General features: G+C 41.2%; 1 protein-coding gene across 1 annotated transcript in view; it reads right to left on the reverse strand.

Moving 5' to 3' along the window:
• The window catches only part of HTR4 (5-hydroxytryptamine receptor 4), a 170,729-nt gene that overhangs the window by 42,585 nt on the left and 105,076 nt on the right, over nucleotides 1-23,068 (reverse strand). The window contains exons 3-4 of the mRNA XM_081495719.1: nucleotides 12,884-13,009; nucleotides 11,188-11,388 (exon numbers count right to left, since the gene is read on the reverse strand). Of these exons, the coding sequence (XP_081351845.1) occupies nucleotides 11,188-11,388; nucleotides 12,884-13,009 (327 nt within the window). The remainder of the gene's footprint in view (nucleotides 1-11,187; nucleotides 11,389-12,883; nucleotides 13,010-23,068) is intronic.

Genomic DNA, 23,068 nt, shown 5'->3' on the forward strand with positions numbered 1-23,068 from the left:
GTCTCTGTTTTCTTATGTGTAAACAGGATATTGACTTACATCTGAGTTTTTATAAGAGGTTGTAATTGTAATGAATTAAAGATGGCCACATCTCCCATCCAGGGACAGGGCATCTGCATTCTTCCCACAGGGCTGCCCTGTGACTGGTCTGACCAACAGAGTACATTGGAAGTGTTGTATGACAGTGCTAGGTCCAATTTTTAATAAGACTCTTGGTTTCTTGGAGTCAGGAGCTGTCATGTAAAAAATCTAGCATGCATCAACATGAGATCATGAATAGGGATCACATGGACAGAGAGAAGAGCCTGGCTGAGACTAGCCTTCCAGATAACCCCACCAAGATGCCAGGTATATAACTAAATGACCTTGGACCCTCCAGGCCAGTTCAGTCTCCAGTTAAAAGCCATCAAGTGACTTCAGCCAAGCTGAAGTTCCTGATGAATAGAACTGTGACATCTAATAATAATGCATGGTTGTTTAAGGCACTGAGTTTTGGGGTAGATGTTACACACAACCACAGAGGTAAACAGGTAGCATACAGTTGGGGGTAACTGTGGGGTTCACCAGCTGGGCAGTAATTCTCCTTCCAGGGCATGATCCATATTTTTGTGGCAGAATTTTAGAGAAAGAGACTGATCTTTCTGCTCTTGATTTTGTTATATTTTAGTTCCTCCAGTTCTCTTTTGAGGAGGTGGAGAACAGAGAAAAGCACCAGTAGCTCAAGAAGAAACTAAAGGCCTTTTTCTTGGCATCCCAAGAGGCTCAGCAAGCTGCCAGTCACCTGGAGGATCAATGGGGAAGACCTCAGAGGGATATTCACCAGGAGCCAGGCACAGGAAAGGGCTGAGAATGCAGCTAAGAACAGAGATAAAACTGTGGGTTCCAGTAAGGAAAAACTGTAGGGGTGGAAGGACAGGGAAAGACTGCTTCCTGTCAGAGATGCAGAGGGCATCAGATCGAGTCTTTGCATATAATCCCACATGCAATGTGCAGATTTAATGTTTACTATGTTCTTCTTGGTTAAATATTCTGTACACTCACGATAAGAAAACTTGCAAGAAGGGGAATATCAGCTGTCTAGGAACATGTCTCCTGAGCTATTACTGACTAAAGGAAAAAGGATAATCCACTAAAAATATAATCTGCAAAAATCTTAGTAGGGTTTACTGAACACACAGAAAGGTTGCCAAGGTATACTTTGATATATATGAACTGATCAATCTGTCAGTAGACATTGGATGATTATCCCACTGACCCTTCCAGACTAAGCCCAAGGGTCACATTCCCTGGAAAGTTCTTCCGGCCCCAAAAGGCTCAGGGGAGACTCTCTCTTGTCAGAGATGTGGATTGGTTCTTCATCTCTGCATTTTTTTGGGGGGCGGGCGGGGCATGCCACATGACTTGTGGGCTTCCCTGGTTGCTCAGTGGTAAAGAATCCGCCTGCAGTGCAGAGATGTGGGTTCAATCGCTGGGTCGGGAAGACCCACTGGAGAAGGAAATGACAACCCATTCCAGTATTCTTGCCGGGGAAATCCCATGGACAGAGGAGCCTCGAGGGCTACAGTCTTGTGCTTAGTCACTCAGTGGTGTCTGACTCTTTGCAACCCTTTGGACTGTAGCCTGCCAGACTCCTCTGTCCATGAAGATTATCCAGGCCAGAATACTGGAGGGGGTTGCCATGCCCACCTCCAGGGGATCTTCCTGACTCAGGAATTAAACTCAGGTCTCCCGCATTGCAGGCAAATTCTTTACCATTTGAGCCACCAGGGAAGCCCAGGCTACAGTCTATGGGGTCTCAAAGAGTTGGACATGACTGAGCAACTAAACAGCAGCAGTAGCACATGACTTGCAGGATCTTAGTTCCCTGACCAGGGATCAAGCCCATGCCCCAGCAGTGAAAGTGCTGAGTCCTAACCACTGGACCACCAGGAAAGTCCCTCTGCCCAGGTGCTTTACAGTACCTCGTATATATATGTGACACAGCATTTCTTTAGCTGCATTATAATTGTCCACTTATTTCTCTGCTACAATTACTACTATTCCTACCATGTTGCTGTTGTTTAGTTGCCAAGTTGTGTCTGAATCTTTTACAACCCCATGGACTGCAGTCCCCCAGACTCCTCTGTCCATGGAATTTCCCAGGCAAGAATACTGGAGTGGGTTGCCATTTCTTTCTCCAGGGGGTCCTTGTTACCCAGAGGTCAAACCTGCATCTCCTGCATTGGCAGGTGGATTCTTTACCACTAAACCACCAAGGAAGCCCATTCCTATTATACCCACCACCTATTTTTTTAGGATACACTTTGTGTCAGAAATATTCTACATTATATCTAATTCCTACAGAAACTCTGCAAGGCAGCATTCAACATCCACACTTTAAATATAAGGAAACTGAGGCCCAGAGAATTTAATACACTTGCCGAACATCACACAGCCAGATATGGGACTGAATACCACATTTGCCAAAGTTCATACCCTGGTAATGCTAACAAAAAGGCAAGGCTTGACACAAGTAAACTTATCTAGAAATAGGAAAGACGGTATGCAATGCCCTATAAGCTTTCTGAGCTGAGGACGCGAGAAAAAAGACATATTTAAAGATGAAACTGACAGATAAGATAATACACAGGAATAATAACTAAGAATCTACTGCAATAACCCAGAAACAAGATGAAAAAATATTTAAGACAGGGACAATAGATTTGAACGATATTTATGAAAATATAGCTAAGACTCGGCATTTGGCTGGTCATGGTAGATAAGTAAAAGATGCCCTCAAAGAATTACCTTTAAATGATGAAAAGTTAACTATTAAATGCACCTTTGATGTACAAAGTGGAAGAGGATAATGTTTATGATGGAAATTTCCACTTTGGGATTAAGAAGACAGAAAGATGCTTAAGGCAAGATGTTGAACAGGCAGCTACCTGTTCTACAGAGACCAGAGGCATGGGACATGGAACATAGGATAAGACAGCAGGAGATATGAAGGCAGAGGTTCAGATAAAGCCACAGGATGGGTGATCCCTCCAAAAAAAAGAAAGAAGATATCCAGGGCTGGAAGGCTGAGGGTCTAACCTTGAAGGACACTCAACTATGCAACAGGAAGAAAAAGATGACTATCAGTGTCAGGGAGGGCACTCATAATAGCCACCAGGAATTTGCATTGGGAAAGGGAAGCGATAATGGAATAATAATTGTGGCTAACAGTTACTGAACACTTACTAGTTGCTGCACATTAGTATACCTTTTTCTGCATATACTCAGTAATTTAATCTTCAGAAACTCCAAACGGAATATGGGACTTCTCAAGTGGCTCAGTGGTAAAGAATCTGCCTGCCAATGCAGGAGACACAGAAGATGTGGGTTTGATCCCTGGGTCGGGGAGATCCCTTGGAGGAGGAAATGGCAACCCACTCCTGTATTCAAGGACCCTTATTCAATGGACATGAATCTGAGCAAACTCCAGGAGAGAGTGGAGGACAGAGGAGCCTGGCATGTGGCAGTCCATGGATGGCAAAGAGTCAGACACAACTTAGCAACTGAGCAACAACAGCAAAATGGAATATACTATTAATATTATTGGACTTCCCTTGTGGCTTAGCTGGTAAAGAATCCGTCTGCAATGCAGGAGACCTGGGTTTGACCCCTGGGTTGGGAAGATCCCCTGGAGAAGGGAAAGGATACCCACTCCAGTATTCCGGCCTGGACAATTCCGTGGACTGCATAGTCTATGGGGTTGCAAAGAGTTGGACATGACTGAGCAACTTTCACTCACTCACTCATTAATATTATTAATACAATTTTGCTGATGAGAAGACAAAAACCAGAGAATTTAAGTAACTTACTTAAGAGCATATAATTGGTAATTAGTCAAAGCTGGATTTGAATCCAGGAAACCTAGGACCCCAGGTGTCATTCTTATACATGTATATATCAAGACTTCTAAAAGGGTAGAAAAACTAACACTAAAGTCACATCAAACCACAAGTCACATTTCAGAGCATTCTATGCTCAGCTAAACATGCCTGGAGCAGCTACTATTGATCTGTAAGAACACAGAAACAGATGAGATAAAGACTGACTCTTAAGGAGCTGGTGAGAGACAGATAAATAAACCAATTATTTAAAAAGTGATAACTGCTATGTTAATATTTAACATTCTATAGGAGCTCAGAGAAAGAAATAAAAAATCTTCCTTGGGAATGAAGCTCAGCCAGTTAGTGGAGAAGGTGAGTACTGAAGAAGGGTGGATATTCACCTGGAAATGAAGAGGAACTCCAGACACAGGTGCAACATGGAATTATGAGGAATCACACTATACTCAGGAAATGATAACATACCACTCCTGGGTGGGAACAGAGATAGGAAGACATAGACTGAGGGTAATTCTGAGGAAAAGGACTGAAATACAAGCTAAGAATTAAGCCTATATTTAATAATGTGTCACCAAAAACCCTCTGGGGCTTTGCACATGCTGTTTCCTAGAACTGCTGCTCCCCATACCTCACCTTCTCCCTCTTCACCCACTGGCACCTACATCACCTACAGACCCCGGCTTCAGCGTCACTTCTTCTGACAGCTTTCCCTGCATAGGAAGTCACGTGCTCCAACAACTCCTTTGACTTCCTTCCCCTTATTCTATTTCAATAACCACCAATTTTACTATAATTATCTACCTACTATCTGTATTTTTCACTAGACTAAAATCTCTGTGATTCAGAGCTATTCTGATTGTTCACCATGTACTTCCAGTGCTCTACTCAACTCAGAGCAATTAGTAAGCACTCAATAAATAGCTGAAAAAAATGAATATAAAAATAAGATTTCATATCCTCTAGCATGAACTTCAACTCAACAAACACTACTATTATATAAAAGCATGAGCTTCAGAGAGTATGTGAGAAGGGGAAACTTGTAATCCCCACTCCTTGCAGAAATGCATTTCAATCCTATTGGGAAAACAAATGTAATTGTGTGACACAAGCTCACAGTGACAGACACTTTTCATTTATACACTGCAAAATTGAGTTATGCTCCAGGGAGATCATTAAGAAATGCCAGCACATTTATCTCCAGCACAGGATGAAATATGCAATCTTTGACTCAGAATTGTATATTTTAGAGGCAAAACTGCTTTAAAAGAAAATGTGTGACTGAGTATCTGCTGGAGGAGTTTTGCAGATAAAACACATCAAATTCCTGGGCTGCAAAGAGGAAGGATGGCAATTCAGATGGACACATCAAAGAGAAGATCTTGCAGAGCTACAGATAAAGGTATCCTCAATAGTGAAAGGGAACTACGTTTGAGCCAAATACAGGGCAATATACTGCATGATCAGAGAAAGAGCATCAGTGGCAAAAAGTCAAAAAGCATGGTATGTGAAGCCAGTGGAAGGGCCTAGCGATATATGGCTTAGTGTAAAGACGACTTGGGGATACACACCTCTGTCATGTTGTGGAGACTCCATAAAGATACCTGTAAGTTTCCAGGTCAGCTTAAGAGAAGTTGATAGCTGCTATTCATGTCGCCCAACATCCCTCTTTCCAGAGGGAAATGAAATGCCATTTTCCTGTGATGTATGCTTCTGGTAAAGGCGGCAGTCACAAGGCCTCATCTCTGCCCAGCAACCATATGTGTCAGCCCCACACCATGATGATTAGTCAAGAGGAGAGTGTCTGACTCAGGCACAGTCAATGGTTTTAATGAGAAATAGCATTTAGGTTTATCTTCTTTGGATTCATGAGTTAAGGATGCTTTAAGACTCATGTTGCCTACAGCTGTTTTTCAACCCAGCCTGAAAATGAATCCAACAAGTAAACAGCATAGGGACAGAGAGGGACAGATACAGAGAAATAGAGACACAGAGAGAAGAACAGAGAGAAAGAGAAGGAAAGAAGGAGACAAAAAGGAGAGGGAGATAGAGACACTGGGAGAGAACTAGACTAGATGATAATGGTCAAACCCTGCAGAGCCATGTCTGAAGCCTGACTTTTCAGCTACAAATCAATCAGTTTATTTTCTGTCACACGATAATGAAAAAGACCTTATTAAAATATCACCTGAGAAGCAGACTGGTAAAAACACTACACTCAGGCAATTCATTAGGATATATAAAGAGAAAGCCCTCTTCAAGGTCTTATTGAAAACATAAAACCATTGAGTAAACTAAAAATATATTCACATAACAAGTCTGCTTATTGCATATGAAATGATTGGCATTTAGAGGGGACTAGTATTTACAGTTGTTAACTCTAGAGTATACAGTTGTGGAGGTAGAGAGGAAGAAATGGGGACATTTTTATGTTTTACTTGGGAAATAATGACTTTTTTACAATGCTCAGATATTATTGTTATGATATTTTAAAACTGTAATGATTAGAAAGGACCTTGGTGAAATAAATCAAACACAAAGTCATGAACTGGGGTTGGATGAATGAAGATAAAGGTGAGGGTCATCGTGAGGAAGACTCTGCTAATAGGAGATGGTGAGGGCTCCCCTGGGGGCAGATTTTAGGGCATTTTGTGAGAAAGCAGAGAGAACTCATTGGTCAGAAAGATATCCATGCTCCCCACCTTGTTCTGACCTTGGAGGGAACTTCTCACACCTAAGTCAGAATGTTCTCAGAGATTTGAGAAATGTGCTATCTCAGGAGCATGTCCAGCTAAAAGCCCACTGTGGACACACTTACAGTCAAGAAGTGTTAACTTCCAGCAAAGAGGAAACTGAATGCATATTTCAGAAATTAGTAAAAATGACTAAGATCCAAATGACCATCCAGCTTAGCCAACAAGACTCTCTATTGCCCCCAGATAACCATTTTAATAGTTTGGTACAATTTCATTCCTACTTTCTCTCATACACACTTAACTCATGTACACCCAGATACAAACATCTACATATTTACTTCCCCAAAGTAAAATTACTCTAAACATTAAAGTCTGAAACTTGCTTCCCACTCCTCCACCCCCACATAATATATCAGTGATACCTTTCTAGGACATCACACATAACTTTTTCTCATGGTTTTAATGGCTGCATTATATTTCACTTTAAAAATTAGTACTTTATTACAAATACTTGGTTGGTTTTAATTTTCACAGTAAACCTTAGATTTAAAACAATCAATTATATGTAAAGCTTTAATGCTGTTTTTGACCTCCCATGACCCATATTATGTGATGCATGTATTTTAATCATATTTTGGAAATTATATCTAATGAGTCAATAAACTTTCATTAACAGGTCTCAGTCCTCAAAGCTCTAGGAAGCACAATGGATAGAGAAAGATAGCTAGAGAAATGCATTTTATATATATATATATATATATATATATATATATATATATATATATAATTTTAACTTTTTATTTTATACTGGAGTATGGCCAATTAACAATGCTGTGATAGTTTCAAGTGCACAGCAGAGCAACTCAGCCATACATAGGCATTTAATAATATATTAATGGAGTCTTGCATTTTGCTTTGATACAGAGTTCTACCATCTGGGTGGAATTAGGAATCAAGGTGAGTATTCTTGCTCGAGAGGCACTACCTATATCAGTCACCCCCAAAGACTCAGAGCAGCTTTAGAGAGGACAAGACATCCTGGTAGGTGTCACTTGGTGAGCAGTAACATCACACTTCTCTGAGACATTCATTCTGTACTTCAGCCCAGCCCAGCCCAGCCCAGCCTAGTTGTAATGCTGGGAGGAACACAGCAAAATAGAAGCTAGATATAAATAAGATCACACTTTTTCAGGCTAAACTGTCCTGTAACATCTAGAGTGAACCTTTCAGCTCAATGAGAACGTCACTCTTGGAACAGAAAATGATGGGAGATAAATGGCAAGTTTCCAAGACTCTCAGAAGAAAACAAAATCATTTGACTTCATTTATTAATAGCTTATGGTATTGGAGTTTCTGATGTCCACTCTCAGAGAAAGAAATGGAATTATTGGCAGCACTGTTCCAAAAGAGAAATGTGCTGAACATTCCATTCGTTCAATGGTGTTTATAAAATTCCTAAATTAGTATTTATGTAATTACTGGTTAACTGACAATCTCCCAAATAAAAGGTAAGTTCTGTGAGGGCAAGAGCTTTGTCCTTACTCACGCTCTTGCACGTTTTCCCATTGGGGGAGATAGAGACATTAAAGAAAAAAAAATGAAAGAAAAATCAATTGTGGTTTTAATCACAATTGCACTACGTTTTTAAAGGAGAAGACTGGGTCTGACCAGCTCAGAGAGGACTTCTGCAAGAAAGAGAGGACTGAGCTAAAATGTGAAACACATGCAAGAGAGGAGGGAGCAAAGGAGCTCTGTGGGCAGAGGGATGAGCCAAGGCCCTGAGGTGGCTGAGTACAGAGCATTGGAAAGAGAGAAAGAAGGTCAAGAGTGAGGCTGGTGAAGGGCATCAGGAGCATAAAGTGGGGCTGGACATATAGATAGGAAATAGATGATGCAAAACTCTACAGGCCAAGGAGTTTGGTCTTATTGTTGGTGCAATGAATAGCCATTGAAGGGTTTTAAACAAAAGAACAACAGGATAAGAGCTGCAGTATTAGAAGATATCTTGTAAACACTGAGTGGATTAGAAGGGATAAAAGAAATGTGGGTAAAATAATTAGGAGGTTGTTTCAGTGATATACAAATGACAATAATAGTCTGGACTAGAATGATAGAGATGGGAAGAAATAGACTCAATCTGTGCCGGAAGGAAAATCAATAGTACTTGTCATTATTTAAATGCAGTGGATAAGGAAAGACCACATTAAGAGTAACTACCTGGTTTCTAGGTGTGGCAGCTGCTGGAAAAGCTACTCACTGAGAAGGAGGTCCACGTTTGGTAAGCAAGACCATGGGTTGTATGGACAGAAACTGAAATTAGCATCCACTAACATTGAGGGCTATGCCAAGCTGGGTTAACGCTATGCTTTAAATGGATCCTCTAATTCATCCTAACTGCTGTCCTAAAAAATAGGTGTTACTGTTCCCATTTTTAGAGATGAGAAAACTGAGATTTGGAAATGCTTAGTAATTTATCGCCATTCTCAGAGCTAAAAATTGGCTGAGCTGGGATGTGAACCTGGATTTCCTTGGTTCTAAAGCAGATGGTTCTTAATTACCATCCCATACTGCTTCATGACAACTGAGGTCTACTTAGGAAAAATTTCATGGTTTCAAAAGGGCATGATACTTACCCTAGAACTCTGAAGCCAAGCCTTCCCAGGAAACCTTCAGTTTTCCTCTCCAGGCTTGCCAGAACAACTGTCCACATCAGCAAGATGATAGATGATTCTACACTTTCTCCCATTCTTCACTCCCCACCCACTCAGGCTTTTGGTCAAACTTCAAGGTTACCTCCAGTTGCCCTGATCTTCTCAACTTTGCCTTCTCTGAATTACTATAATATTTTCAGTCTCACCACTTAGTTTGGCAACAATCACATGTGGGCTACCCTGTAGGATGTCCATATATTCTCAACTTTCTCACATTTTATTTTTCCTATTGTGATTTTTTTTTTTTTTACAGTACATACTGACTGTCTTATAAAGCCTTTCAAGCACTGAAGTCAGATTGTTGTAAATAAGCTAATAAACACAAATTTCAAACTGTGACACTGTGGTTCTGGCTGCCAACCAACAGCTCTGTTTTATCAATGCTATTATCTCTAGTTGTGGAGTAGAATCTCATTATACATTGCATTTAAATTACACACATTCATCTATATATTCTTGGCAGAGCAAGAGACAGAGAACATGCACATTTTAAACAGAGCAGGCCATTATGCCTGCCATTCTAATCCATAAGCATGTGTCCCATTAAATAGGGGATGAATTAACTGATTTGAGTCCCTAAGGATCTTTTCCAGTATGAGTAATTATCTGGACAAACTCTGATTTTAGTGTATAAAGGTACATATTTTAGATAAACCACAATCTCTAATTTTAAGTCAACTATTTTTCCTATTCCTCTATCAAGGAACCTATCCTAGTGACCTATCCCAAAATTAGGGGGAAATTTGGGTTTCCTGGACTAATCAAGAGATAGTAAGAGATTGTCCCTGGCAATTCTGATAACAAGAGACTTTCACACCACACTTTCTTTTGGGATCTTCCCCTAAGATATGACTACAGTGATGGCAGCATATGTTCAGTTAATCATCTGACTTTTAAATTGTATTTTCCCTTTATTATTGAAAATAAATAAGCAGGAACTAGAAAATGAAAAGTGCTGATACAACTGATAAACATGTGCCTCCAACAAATGAGGCAAAGATGGAAATCATTAGGCCTCCTGAAGTCAAATGTGAAAAAAAAAAGAACCCAGCTATACAAGAGGAATGGAATTCTAAGTTGGGTCCAAAAAGCAAACAATTATTAGGGATTTTATAGTCACCTTTGATTTTCTGGAAAAGAGCCTCCCCAGTCACAGGCACAAATCTAAATATGCACATAAAATTATGATATAGGTGCATTATCAGAAAGTTGTGTTCAAACAGAACACTATCACTCTGAACTACCCTGCTGCCTACTGGACAGATAGATTAATTCTTGCTTCTTAGCATCCTCAGAATTTCCTTTATGCCATCAGCATACAATTTCAGGCTTACCTATGGGAAACATGGTTGCCAGTACCTGTCACTATTTAGACTGTAAGCTCCTCGCAGGTAGCTTCTGCTGCTGCTAAGTGGCTTCAGTCGTGTCCGACTCTGTGCGACCCCACAGACGGCAGCCCATCAGGCTCCACTGTCCCTGGGATTCTCCAGGCAAGAATAATGGAGTGGGTTGCCATTTCCTTCTCCAATGCATGAAAGGGAAAAGTGAAAGTGAAGGTGCTCAGTTGTGTCCGACTCTTAGCGACCCCATGGACTGTAGCCCACCAGGCTCCTCCGTCCATGGGATTTTCCAGGCAAGAGTACTGGAGTGGGGTGCCATTGGCTTCTCCGGCAGGCAGCTTCTAGGCCTTACTCATCTCTGTGTCTGCAGTGCCTTAGAGAATGCCTGACTAAAAGAGGGTGCTGTACAAAAGCTGGAGAGTGAATAAATAAGTGAACAGCCAGATTTACCTCTCTGAAATTCATTTCCTCTTATGAATCAGAGAAGAAAAAAGACACAGCCCAATGCCCATCAGGTTGTTGTCCCCAGCACGGAGCTACACTTTGTACATGGCTCTGGCCTTACCTATCCAGAGAAATGCAGCACAGGTGAAAAATCGATGCTGTTGTAAGCAGGACATCCAGAGATGTTCGGACAAGGCAGAACATCTCCCCATAAATCCAGATGTCTTGAACCAGCTCAATGGCACCGAAGGGCATCACCAGCACTGACACCAGCAGATCCGCAAAGGCAAGAGACACAATGAAATAATTGGTTTTTATTTTCCTGTGGGTGAAAAAGTGTAAGGGAGGAGGCAATGGGAAGGACAAAGGAAAGAGGTTAGGGGGAAAGGAGCAGGGGAGAAAAGAGAGGGAAAGGGAAGCAAAAAAATAAGGGAAGAAGGGAGGAAAGAAAAGGAGAGAAAAGTCAGATGCGCAACATATTCTGTGAGATTCAGTTTCCCCTTCTGTCTTGAGTGTGGTTCAGTCACTTTGGACTTCTCCAGACCCCTGGCACCATAAGTTATCTCTTGCTCTCATCTGTGACCACACTGGCCTGACTTGAGCCCCCCATGCAGAGACACCCTTTCAAGGGTCTTTATGGGGTGTTCTCTCTCCCTACTTTTGGCCTAGCTATACCCTACCGACTCATTGGGCCTCGGTTTAGTCATTCCCAGGAAACCCTCCCAAGGTGCCCCCCCATCACAAACTGTCAAATTCCACCATTTTCCACTTTTATACTGACTACCATGTGCCTCACATTTGTCACATGGTTAGAATTTCGTTCTTATGCTTTCTTGATTAGAGCATGTCTTGCTTTAAGAGGAAGATAGCAGATGGGACAGAACTGAACCTTTCATCCCCTTTTTGAGGCCTGGTGGATCTTAATTTAGGCTGCAGACTATAATCACCTAGTAAATGTGTCTAAATATCAATGCCCAGGTCTTGCCCTGGATCAATTAGTTCAGGGACTCTGTGTGATGAACCCACATACCCACCCCTAAGCTCGCCAAATAAAATATACGGCACTCAGTTAAATGTGAACCTCAGATACACAACAAATAATTTTCTAATATAAGTATATTCCAGATATCACATGAGACATACTCCTGCAATACATTAGCAATTTTAAAAGGGTCTTTAGATGAATCCAATTGCAGCCAAGGATGAAGTGGAAAGAGCAGAAGACTGAGGTTTAAATCCTAGATCAGCCACTAGTCAGCTATCCTTTTGGGGCTTCCCTGGTGGCTTAGATGGTAAAGAATCTGCCTACAGTGCAGGAGATCCAGGTTCAATCCTGGAGTAAGGAAGATCTCCTGGAGAAGGGAATGGCAACCCACTCCAGTATTCTAGCCTGGACAATCCCATGGACAGAGGAGCCTGGTGGGTTATAGTCCATGAGGTCGCAAAGAGTTGGACATGACTGAGCGACTAAGCACACACACAGCTATACTTTCTTTGAATCAGTTAATAAAGTGAGGAGGTTGGATATGCTCTCAGCCATATATATATATATACATAGCGATCACAACTATTACAGAAAAAACAACATAGGAAAAAAGACAGGATGGAAATGCACTTACATGCTTATACTTGTTATGTTAGAACTATAGGATGATATGATTTTTTCCCCTGCTCCATTTTCCAAACATCATTGCCATGTATCTTTTCCCCTTCATAGCTACAAATTCTAGTGGAAATTATAAATTCAGACTCCAGTTTCAAGGGAGAGCCCCAAACTCCACCCAGGTTTTCTCATGAGGTTGCTTCACTTGACTCACCTGAGCTGCCTGTCCCTGCACACGGCCACCATCACCAGCAGGTTCCCCAAGATAGCCATCAGGATAACTGCCGAGAGAAACGTGAGCAGCACGACCTTCTCCACTGACCCGAAACCCTCCTTGGAACTGGAAGACACATAAACACGAAGAACTCAAGGAAACTCTTGAGACACAAGAAAGAAAATTAGTTTTTTTCCTTCATTCATTTTCAGAAAGGTAACTTCACTGTCGAAGCGGCAAACACACATGTATTGTACACCTAATATATGCCAATGTTTGCACTTGTCACTTTACATACTATTCTGGTTAACTCCTACATAATGAGAATGAGGAGGCTCAGAGAGGTGGATTAACTACCCTGAGATTGCACAGTGATTCTCTATCAGAGAACTTCAGGCTTTCCTTCAGAGCACTGAGTTTAGCTTGTGCTCAGAAAGCTTATTTGGTTGATTCTTGTTTGGCACGCCAACACAGCTAGATTGTAAGCTCCATGAGGCAGGGACATTGCCTGTTTTCTCCATTGACAAATTCAATTTCAATACATTGTTCATATTTAATGAATGAAGGAAAGATGGCATCAAATGAGTAAATGAAGGTAACTTGAACTAGTATCTGTGTGAACACAAAGGCCATCTGTGTTCAGTATCTCATCCCAGTCCACACAGAAGCTGCTGTGTGCAAGTGGGCTGTCCAAGGACTAGGTCATGGCTTGAAGGTTGTTTGTCCCTAAATGGCTGACTTGGACAAACTGTTCTTGGAGTATGTGAAGCCCAATGGAAATACAGACCATCAATAAACTCAGGGATTCCTTTCACTGCCTTAAACTACATTTCTTTTGGTGCCCAATACAACAGTTCAATTTTATGTGCTTGTGAGTTTCAGCAACCGATTTGTTTCTATAAACCCTGCCCTCTTAATGTCAACTCAACATTTTGTCTTACTAACTTGGAAGTGAGTGTCCTCTGTCAATAAAAGCACAAAAAATGTAGATTATTCAGAAGCTGCAGGAAAATGTTTGCTTTTTAATACGTTTTTAAAAATGTTCTTTTTAAATGAAGTTTCAAAGGATCTTAAAACTTTTAGACTCAAATACACATTTCAATATGGAGAAACTAAGACACAGTGAGAGGAACTGAGTTGCCAGAGCGTGTTAGCATCTACACTGGGAGAAGCTGCTTGTTCTTTAGGCCACCACTGAAACTCAGGCAAGACTGAACATCGACATTTTAGGAATCAGCGAACTAAAATGGACTGGAATGGGTGAATTTAATTCAGATGACCATTATATCTACTACTGTGGGGAAGAATCTCTTAGAAGAAATGGAGTAGACCTCATAGTCAACAAAAAGAGTCCGAAATACAGTACTTGGATACAATTCCCAAAACAACAGAATGATCTCTGTTTGTTTCCAAGGCAAACCATTCAATATCACAGTAATCCAAGTCTATGCCCTGACCAGTAATGCTGAAGAAGCTGAAGTTGAATGGTTCTATGAAGACCTACAAGACCTTCTAGAACTAACACCCAAAAAAGATGTCCTTTTCATTATAGGGGACTGGAATACAAAAGTACAAAGTCAAGAAATAGTGGGAGTAACAGGCAAATTTGGCCCTGGAGTACAGAATGAAGCAGGGCAAAGGCTAATAGAGTTTTGCCAAGAGAATGCACTGGTCATAGCAAACACCCGCTTCCAGCAACAAAGAGAAGACTCTACACATGGACATCACCAGATGGTCAACACTGAAATCAGATTGATTATATTCTTTGCAGCCAAAGATGGAGAAGCTCTACATAGTCAGCAAAAACAAGACTCAGAGCTGACTGTGGCTCAGATCATAAACTCCTTATTGCCAAATTCATACTAAAATTGAAGAAAATAGGGAAAACCACTAGTCCATTCAGGTATGACCTAAATCAAATCCCTCATGATAATACAGTAGAAGTGAGAAATAGTTTCAAGGGATTAGATCTGATAGACAGAGTGCCTGAAAACCTATGGATGGAGGTTCATGACATTGTACAGGAGGCAGTGATCAAGACCATCCCCCCAAAAAAGAACTGCAAAACGGCAAAATGGTTGCCTGAGGAGGCCTTACAAATAGCTATGAAAAAAAAAAGAAGCGAAAGGCAAAGGAGAAAAGGAAAGATATACCCATTTGAATGCAGAGTTCCAAAGAATAGTGAGGAGAGAAAAGAAAGCCTTCCTCAGTGATCAGTGCAAAGAAATAGAGGAAAACAATAGAATGGGAAAGACTAGAGACCTCTTCAAGAAAATTAGAGATACCAAGGGAACTTTTCATGCAAAGGTAGGCACAATAAAGGACAGAAATGGTATAAACGTAACAGAAGCAGAAGATATTAAGAAGAGGTAGCAAGAATACACAGAAGAACTATACAAAAATGATCTTCACGACCCAGATAACCATGATGGTGTGATCACTCACCTAGACCCAGACATCCTGGAATGCGAAGTAAAGTGGGCCTTAGGAAACATCACTAGGAACAAAGCTAGTGGAGGTGATGGAATTCCAGTTGAGCTATTTAAAATCCTAAAAGATGATGCTCTGAAAGTGCTGCACTCAGTATGCCAGCAAACTTGGAAAACTCAGCAGTGGCCACAGGACTGGAAAAGGCCAGTTTTCATTTCAATCCCAAAGAAAGGCAATGCCAAAGAATGCTCAAACTACTGCGCAATTGCACTCATCTCACATGCTAGTAAAGTAATGCTCAAAATTCTCCAAGCCAGGCTTCAGCAATACGTGAACTGTGAACTTCCAGATGTTCAAGCTGGATTTAGAAAAGGCAGAGGAACCAAATATCAAATTGCCAACATCCTCTGGATCATCTAAAAAGCAAGAGAGTTCCAGAAAACATCTACTTCTGTTTATCGATATGCCAAAGCCTTTGATTGTGTGGATCATAATAAACTGTGGAAAATTCTGAAAGAGATGGGAATACCAGACCACCTGACCTACCTTTTTCGAAATCTGTATGCAGGTCAGGAAGCAACAGTTACAACTGGATATGGAACAACGGACTGGTTCCAAATAAGGAAAGGAGTACATCAAGGCTGTATATTGTCACCCTGCTTATTTAACTTATATGCAGAGTACATCATGAGAAATGCTGGGCTGGATGAAGCACAAGCTGGAATCAAGATTGCTGGGAGAAATATCAATAACCTCAGATATGCAGATGACACCACACTTATGGCAGAAAGTGAAGAAGAACTAAACAGCCTCTTGATGAAAGTGAAAGAAGAGAGTGAAAAAGTTGGCTTAAAGCTCAACGTTCAGAAAACTAAGATCATGGCTTCTGGTCCCATCACTTCATGGCAAATAGATGGGGAAACAATGGAAACAGTGACAGACTTTATTTTGGGGGGCTCCAAAATCACTGCAGATGGTGACTGCAGCCATGAAATTGAAAGACGCTTGCTCCTTGTAAGAAAAGTTATGACCAACCAAGACAGCATATTAAAGAGCAGAGACGTGACTTTTCCAACAAAGATCCGTCTAGTGAAAGCTATGGTTTTTCCAGCAGTCACGTATGGAGGTGAGAGTTGGACTATAAAGAAAGCTGAGCACCCAAGAATTGATGCTTTTGAGCTGTGGTGTTGGAGAATACTCTTGAGAGTCCCTTGGACAGCAAGGAGATCCAACCAGTCTATCCTAAAGGAAATCAGTCCTGAATATTTATTGGAAAGACTGATGCTGAAGCTGAAACTCCAATACTTTGGCCACCTGATGCGAAGAACTGACTCATTTGAAAAGACCCTGATGTTGAGAAAGATTGAAGGTGGGAGGAGAAGGGGACGACAAGGATGAGATGGTTGGATGGCATTACAGACTCAGTGGACATGAGTTTGAGTAAACTCTGGGAGTTGATGGTGGACAGGGAGGTCTGGTGTGCTGCAGTCCATGGGGTCGCAAAGAGTTGGACATAACTGAGCGACTGAACTGAACTGAACTGGACACTCAGGTCCCAACAACAAGAAAAATCTGTCTTCACTGAGCTGTTTTGATTGAAAACCAAGATAGCTGCTAGTTTGAAATGGCAGCAGCCCACCAAGTCTGGGCTCTGGCTTTGTCTAAAACCTTTTTAGTTAAGCCTGGCATGGAAGACATGATGACAACTGGAATAAAGAATCAGAAATTTCTGCTCAGCTCACAGGCAGCTTTGTTGCTTCACTGAAGTCCTTATGGCTGGATTCAGATGAAAAGAAATTTTAGGTTATGTCCATCTAAATCACCCTTCTGCACCTAAATTCCAACTATTGCTGGTACAAATCATAGACAGGTGAGATTTAACTCAATGAGGAAAGACTTCAGTAGGCTGTTTGCTGCTGCTGCTGCTGCTGCTGCTAAGTCGCTTCAGTCATGGCTGACTCTGTGAGACCCCATAGATGGAAGCCCACCAGGCTCCTCCGTCCATGGGATTTTTCAGGCAAGAATACTGGAGTGGGGTGCCATTGCCTTCTCCGAGTAGGCTGTTTAGCCCATCCCAATCTATTGTGACTTTAGGCCATGTTAACCGAGGTAAAGTGTCTAATAAAGGAGATAATAATGCTTTTTGCCTTGTCCTTCTTGGAGGCTCTGACTCAGAACCCCCGTGAAACTTGTTCCCCTCTTTAGGTCTCTAAACTTGTGCCTTCTTCCTAGAATGCTTCTTCTCAATATTCAGGTCTCAGATTAAAGTTCACTCCCATTTAATGTGCCACACTCAAACATTTTTCATTTTCTTTATAACCTTTATTGTTATCCAGAATAATAACTTTTGTTATTATTGTCTGTGCCCTACCTCCACAGACTGACTTTTGGTTATCTTTTTCACCACAATTCCTAGTGCCTGGCACAGTGTCTAACCTATAGTATGTGCAATGTAAAGGTAGATGCGGTATATAGGAAGTGCATAATTACTTGCTGAGAGAAAGATATTGAATTCATAATGATGAGGTTTATTCTTCAATGTCTTTGGACAGGTTGCAGGTATAGAAAAGGTTTTACCTAGACCACAGAAGACCCAGGGATGAGACATAAAAGCTATTTTTAACTCTCTTAGGACTGTCCTTTGAAATAAGAGTAGATTTATGCATTAATTCATTCAACAATATTTTCTAAGCAACTGCCCTGCATTAGGCATTGTTGTAGTCTTAGAGTAGCAGAAATAAGCAAAACAGAGAACAATAAATAGATAAGCAAGAATATAGATACATTTCAGTTCAGTTCAGTTCAGTTGCTCAGTCGTGTCCGACTCTCTGCGACCCCATGAATTGCAGCACTCCAGGCCTCTCTGTCCATCACCAACTCCCGGAGTCTACCCAAACCCATGTCCATCGAGTCGGTGATGCCATCCAACCATCTCGTCCTCTGTCGTCCCCTTCTCCTACTGCCCCCAACCCTACCCAGCATTAGGGTCTTTTCCAATGAGTCAACTCTTCGCATGAGGTGGCCAAAGTATTGGAGTTTCAGCTTCAACATCAGACCTTCCAATGAACACCCAGGATTGATCTCTTTTAGGATGGATTGATTGGATCTCCTTGCTGTCCAAGGGACTCACAAGAGTCTTCTCCAACACCACAGTTCAAAAGCATCAATTCTGCGGCGCTCAGCTTTCTTCACCATCCAACTCTCACATCCATACATGACCACTGGAAAAACCATAGCCTTGACTAGACAGACTTTTGTTGGCAAAGTAATGTCTCTGATTTTAAATATGCTATCTAGGTTGGCCATAACCTTCCTTCCAAGGAGTAAGCGTCTTTTAATTTCATGGCTGCAGTCACCATCAGCAGTGATTCTGGAGCCCAAAAAATTAGTCTGACACTGTTTCCACTGTTTCCCCATCTATTTCCCATGAAGTGATGGGACCAGATGCCATGATCTTAGTTTTCTGAACGTTGAGCTTTAAGCCAACTTTTTCACTCTCTTCCTTCACCTTCATCAAGAGGCTCTTTAGCTATAGTGATATGAACTGCAAGTGGGGGCTGAAAGCCTGGTTATTAAATGGGGGTTGTCAGTGAAGCTCAGCAATAGGATTGTCAAAGTTTATGACCTACAGGTTGTGTAACTATGTGGGACCAGTAAGCAGTCTCTAAACAGTGGCTCTCAACGTTGGCTGCATATGGAAATCACCTGAAGAGTCTTAGAAAATGCTGATGTTAGAACCCGACTCTCAAAGACTCTGATTTAGTTAGTCCGGGTTGCAGCCTGAATATTAGAATTTTTAAAATCTCCCAAGTGATTGTGATGTGCAACCAAAGTTAAGAATCACTGCTAAAAGGAGGGAAGATTTAGTAGTGGATAATAACTTTCTAATAACTAAGGATGATCCACAGTAGCTTCCCAGTGTCATTTTGAGTGCCCTGGCTCAGGAAGTGTTTAAGAATATCTAAGGGTCAATTAGATATGACTTCAGACCTATTAGGATAGTTATTATAAAAACAAAACTGAAAAATAACAAGTGTTGGTGAGAATGAGAATAAACTGGAACTTCAGTGCATTTCTGATAGAAATGTAAAATGGTACAACTGCTATGGAAAACAGTTTCGTGTTTTCTCAAAATGCTAAATATAGAAAGACTATATGATTCAGCAATATTAGTCCTAGGTATACCTTCTGAAGAATCAAAAGCATGAACATGAATAGAGATATGCACTCCAATGTTCATAATAGCATTATTCACAATAGCCAAAAGGTAGAAACAACTGAAGAGTCCATCAACAGGTGAAAGGATAAAAAGAATGCAGTATATACAAACTATGGAATTTTGTTCAGTCATAAAAAGACATTAAGTTCTCATCCATGCTACAATATGGATAAACCCTGAAAACATTATGCTCCGTGAAATAAACCAGACACAAAAAGACAGTTATTGTATAATTCCTTTTATACAAAGAGCTGGAACAGGCAAATTCTTAGAGAAACAAAGTGGAATAGTGTTTACTGGGGCTGGGATAGGTAGAGGAGAGGGGAATGGGTATTTATTTAATGAGTATAGAATCTCTATTTGGGGTGATGAAAAAATTCTGGAAATGGATAATGGTAATGGCTGCACACAACTGTGAGCGATCATCTTGTCACTGAATTGTACATGTAAAATGGTTACTGTATATGTTAACGGTAAGTTTTATGTCACGTACGTTTTATCACAATAAAAAAGAAGAATACATCAGTTCAGTTCAGTTGCTCAGTCATGTCCAACTCTTTGTGACCCCACGGACTGCAGCATGTCAGGCCTCCCTGTCCATCACTAACTCCCAGAGTTTACTCAAACTCATGTCCATTGAGTTGGTAATGCCATCCAACCATCTCATCCTCTGTCAACACTTCTCCTCCTGCCTTCAATCTTTCCCAGCATCAGGGTCTTTTTAAATGAGTCAGTTCACATAAGATGGCCAAAGTATTGGAGTTTCAGCTTCAGCACCAGTCCCTCCAATGAATATTGAGGACTGATTTCCTTTAGGATGGACTGGTTGGATCTCCTTGCTGTCCAAGGGACTCTCAAGAGTCTTCTCCAACACCACAGTTTAAAAGCATCAATTCTTGGGCACTCAGCTTTCTTTATAGTCCAACTCTCACATCCATACATGGCTACCAGAAAAATCATAGCTTTGACTAGATGGACCTTTGCTGGCAAAGTCATGACTCTGCTTTTTAATATGCTGTCTAGGTTGGTCATAACTTTTCTTCCAAGGAGTGAGCATCTTTCAATTTCATGGCTGCAGTCACCATCTGCAGTGATTTTGGAGCCCCCCAAAATAAAGTCTGTCACTGTTTCCATCGTTTCCCCATCTATTTGCCATGAAGTGATGGGACCAGATGCCATGATCTTAGTATTCTGAATGTTGAGCTTTAAGCCAAATTTTTCACTCTCTTCTTTCACTTTCATCAAGAGGCTGTTTAGTTCTTCTTCACTTTCTGCCATAAGTGTGGTGTCATCTGCATATCTGAGGTTATTGATATTTCTCCCAGCAATCTTGATTCCAGCTTGTGCTTCATCCAGCCCAGCATTTCTCATGATGTACTCTGCATATAAGTTAAATAAGCAGGGTAGCAATATACAGCCTTGACGTACTCCTTTCCCTACTTGGAATCAGTCCCTTGTTCCATGTCCGTTTCTAACTGTTGCTTCCTGACCTGCATACAGGTTTCTCAGGATGTAGGTCAGGTGGTCTGGTATTCCCATCTCTTTCAGAATTTTCTGCAGTTTATTGTGATCCACACAGTCAAAGGCTTTGGTATGGTTGATAAAGCAGAAGTAGATGTTTTCTGGAACTCTCTTGCTTTTTCAATGATCCAACGGATGTTGGCAATTTGATATTTGGTTCCTCTGCCTTTTCTAAATCCAGCTTGAACATCTGGAAGTTCACAGTTCACGTACTGTTGAAGCCTGGCTTGGGGAATTTTGAGCATTACTTTACTAGCATGTGAGATGAGTGCAATTGTGCAGTAGTTTGAGCATTTTTTGGCATTGCCTTTCTTTGGGATTGGAACAAAAACTGGCCTTTTCCAGTCCTATGGACACTGCTGAGTTTTCCAAATTTGCTGGCATACTGAGTGCAGCACTTTCAGAGCATCATCTTTTAGGATTTGAAATAGCTTAACTGGAATTCCATCACCTCCACTAGCTTTGTTCATAGTGAATATGTGGATGACCCTATATCAGGATTCTGTATGGTTTCTTGTACTTGAGGCAGGTAGGACTGACTGATTCTAGGTCCCTTTCTTGTCTATGGACAGTATTTGAACATATGTTCAGAACATAGATTGTCCATCAACCACACCCTCACCATGAGAACCGTCTCCCCTGAGCTGCCTTTCCTCTTGAAGAAGAAAAGAACAGATTCACAGTCTGAAGTGAACACCTCTGGCTCCAGAGAATGTATATTGCAAATTAAGTGGGAATATCAGGGTCAGAGATCCGCAAGTTCAGTGCTATGGTTCATTCATCGCATGCCAATTAGGAGCTAGATACAGTGAAACTTTGTAAATGAAGGGCAAAATGTAACCACAGAATTTTTAATTAGGCAGAATTGTCCTTTGAACTCAACGTAAGTCCAGTCAAGACAATTAAAATAAGTTAGGAACTACGTCTACTAACTCCATGGTAGGTCCTTGGATTACCTCTGACACCCTTCAAGATTACTGTCAACCACCACCAGACAATTCACATCTGGCCAAAGGGCTGGCCATTCCACTAAATCGGTTCTTTGACAATTATCCATATGAGAAATTTTACTTTCTCTCTCTTTCTTCTTTTGCTTTTCCAGTGATCTCTTGACCCATGAATAAGGAAATTCCACAAATCTGCTGGCTGTTTACCAATTTCTCTGTTCTTAACAAAAGAATATCTATGACAATAGTTCTGGGTAAATTTTTACATAGGTTAATGTATGTGAAAATGGATTGTAAATGACAAAATGTAATATAAATAAGTAATCACTGTTATTAATATCAGAAGCCCATATAGGGACAACAGCTAAGGAAGTTTTAGGTTCAGTTCAGTTCACTTCAGTTCAGTTGCTCAGTCGTGTCTGACTCTTTGTGACCCCATGAATTGCAGCACGCCAGGCCTCTCTGTCCATCACCAACTCCCAGAGTCTACCCAAACCCATGTCCATCGAGTCGGTGATGCCATCCAACCATCTTGTCCTCTGTCGTCCCCTTCTCCTCCCACCCCCAATCCTACCCAGCATTAGGGTCTTTTCCAATGAGTCAACCCTTTGCATGAGGTGGCTAAAGTATTGGAGTTTCAGCTTCAACATCAGACCTTCCAATGAACACCCAGGATTGATCTCCTTTAGGATGGATTGATTGGATCTCCTTGCAGTCCAAGGGACTCTCAAGAGTCTTCTCCAACACCACACTTCAAAAGCATCAATTCTGCGGCGTTCAGCTTTCTTCACCATCCAACTCTCACATCCATACGTGACCACTGGAAAAACCATAGCCTTGACTAGACGGACTTTTGTTGGCAAAGTAATGTCTCTGATTTTAAATATGCTATCTAGGTTGGTCATAACCTTCCTTCCAAGGAGTAAGCGACTTTTAATTTCATGGCTGCAATCACCATCAGAAGTGATTTTGGAGCCCAAAAAAATAAAGTCTGACACTGTTTCCACTGTTTCCCCATCTATTTCCCATGAAGTGATGGGACCAGATGCCATGATCTTAGTTTTCTGA

This window comes from Giraffa tippelskirchi, chromosome 6, assembly GCF_054371585.1.
Source record: "Giraffa tippelskirchi isolate mGirTip1 chromosome 6, T2T-mGirTip1v1.2.pri, whole genome shotgun sequence".
NCBI classification, from domain to species: domain Eukaryota; kingdom Metazoa; phylum Chordata; class Mammalia; order Artiodactyla; family Giraffidae; genus Giraffa; species Giraffa tippelskirchi.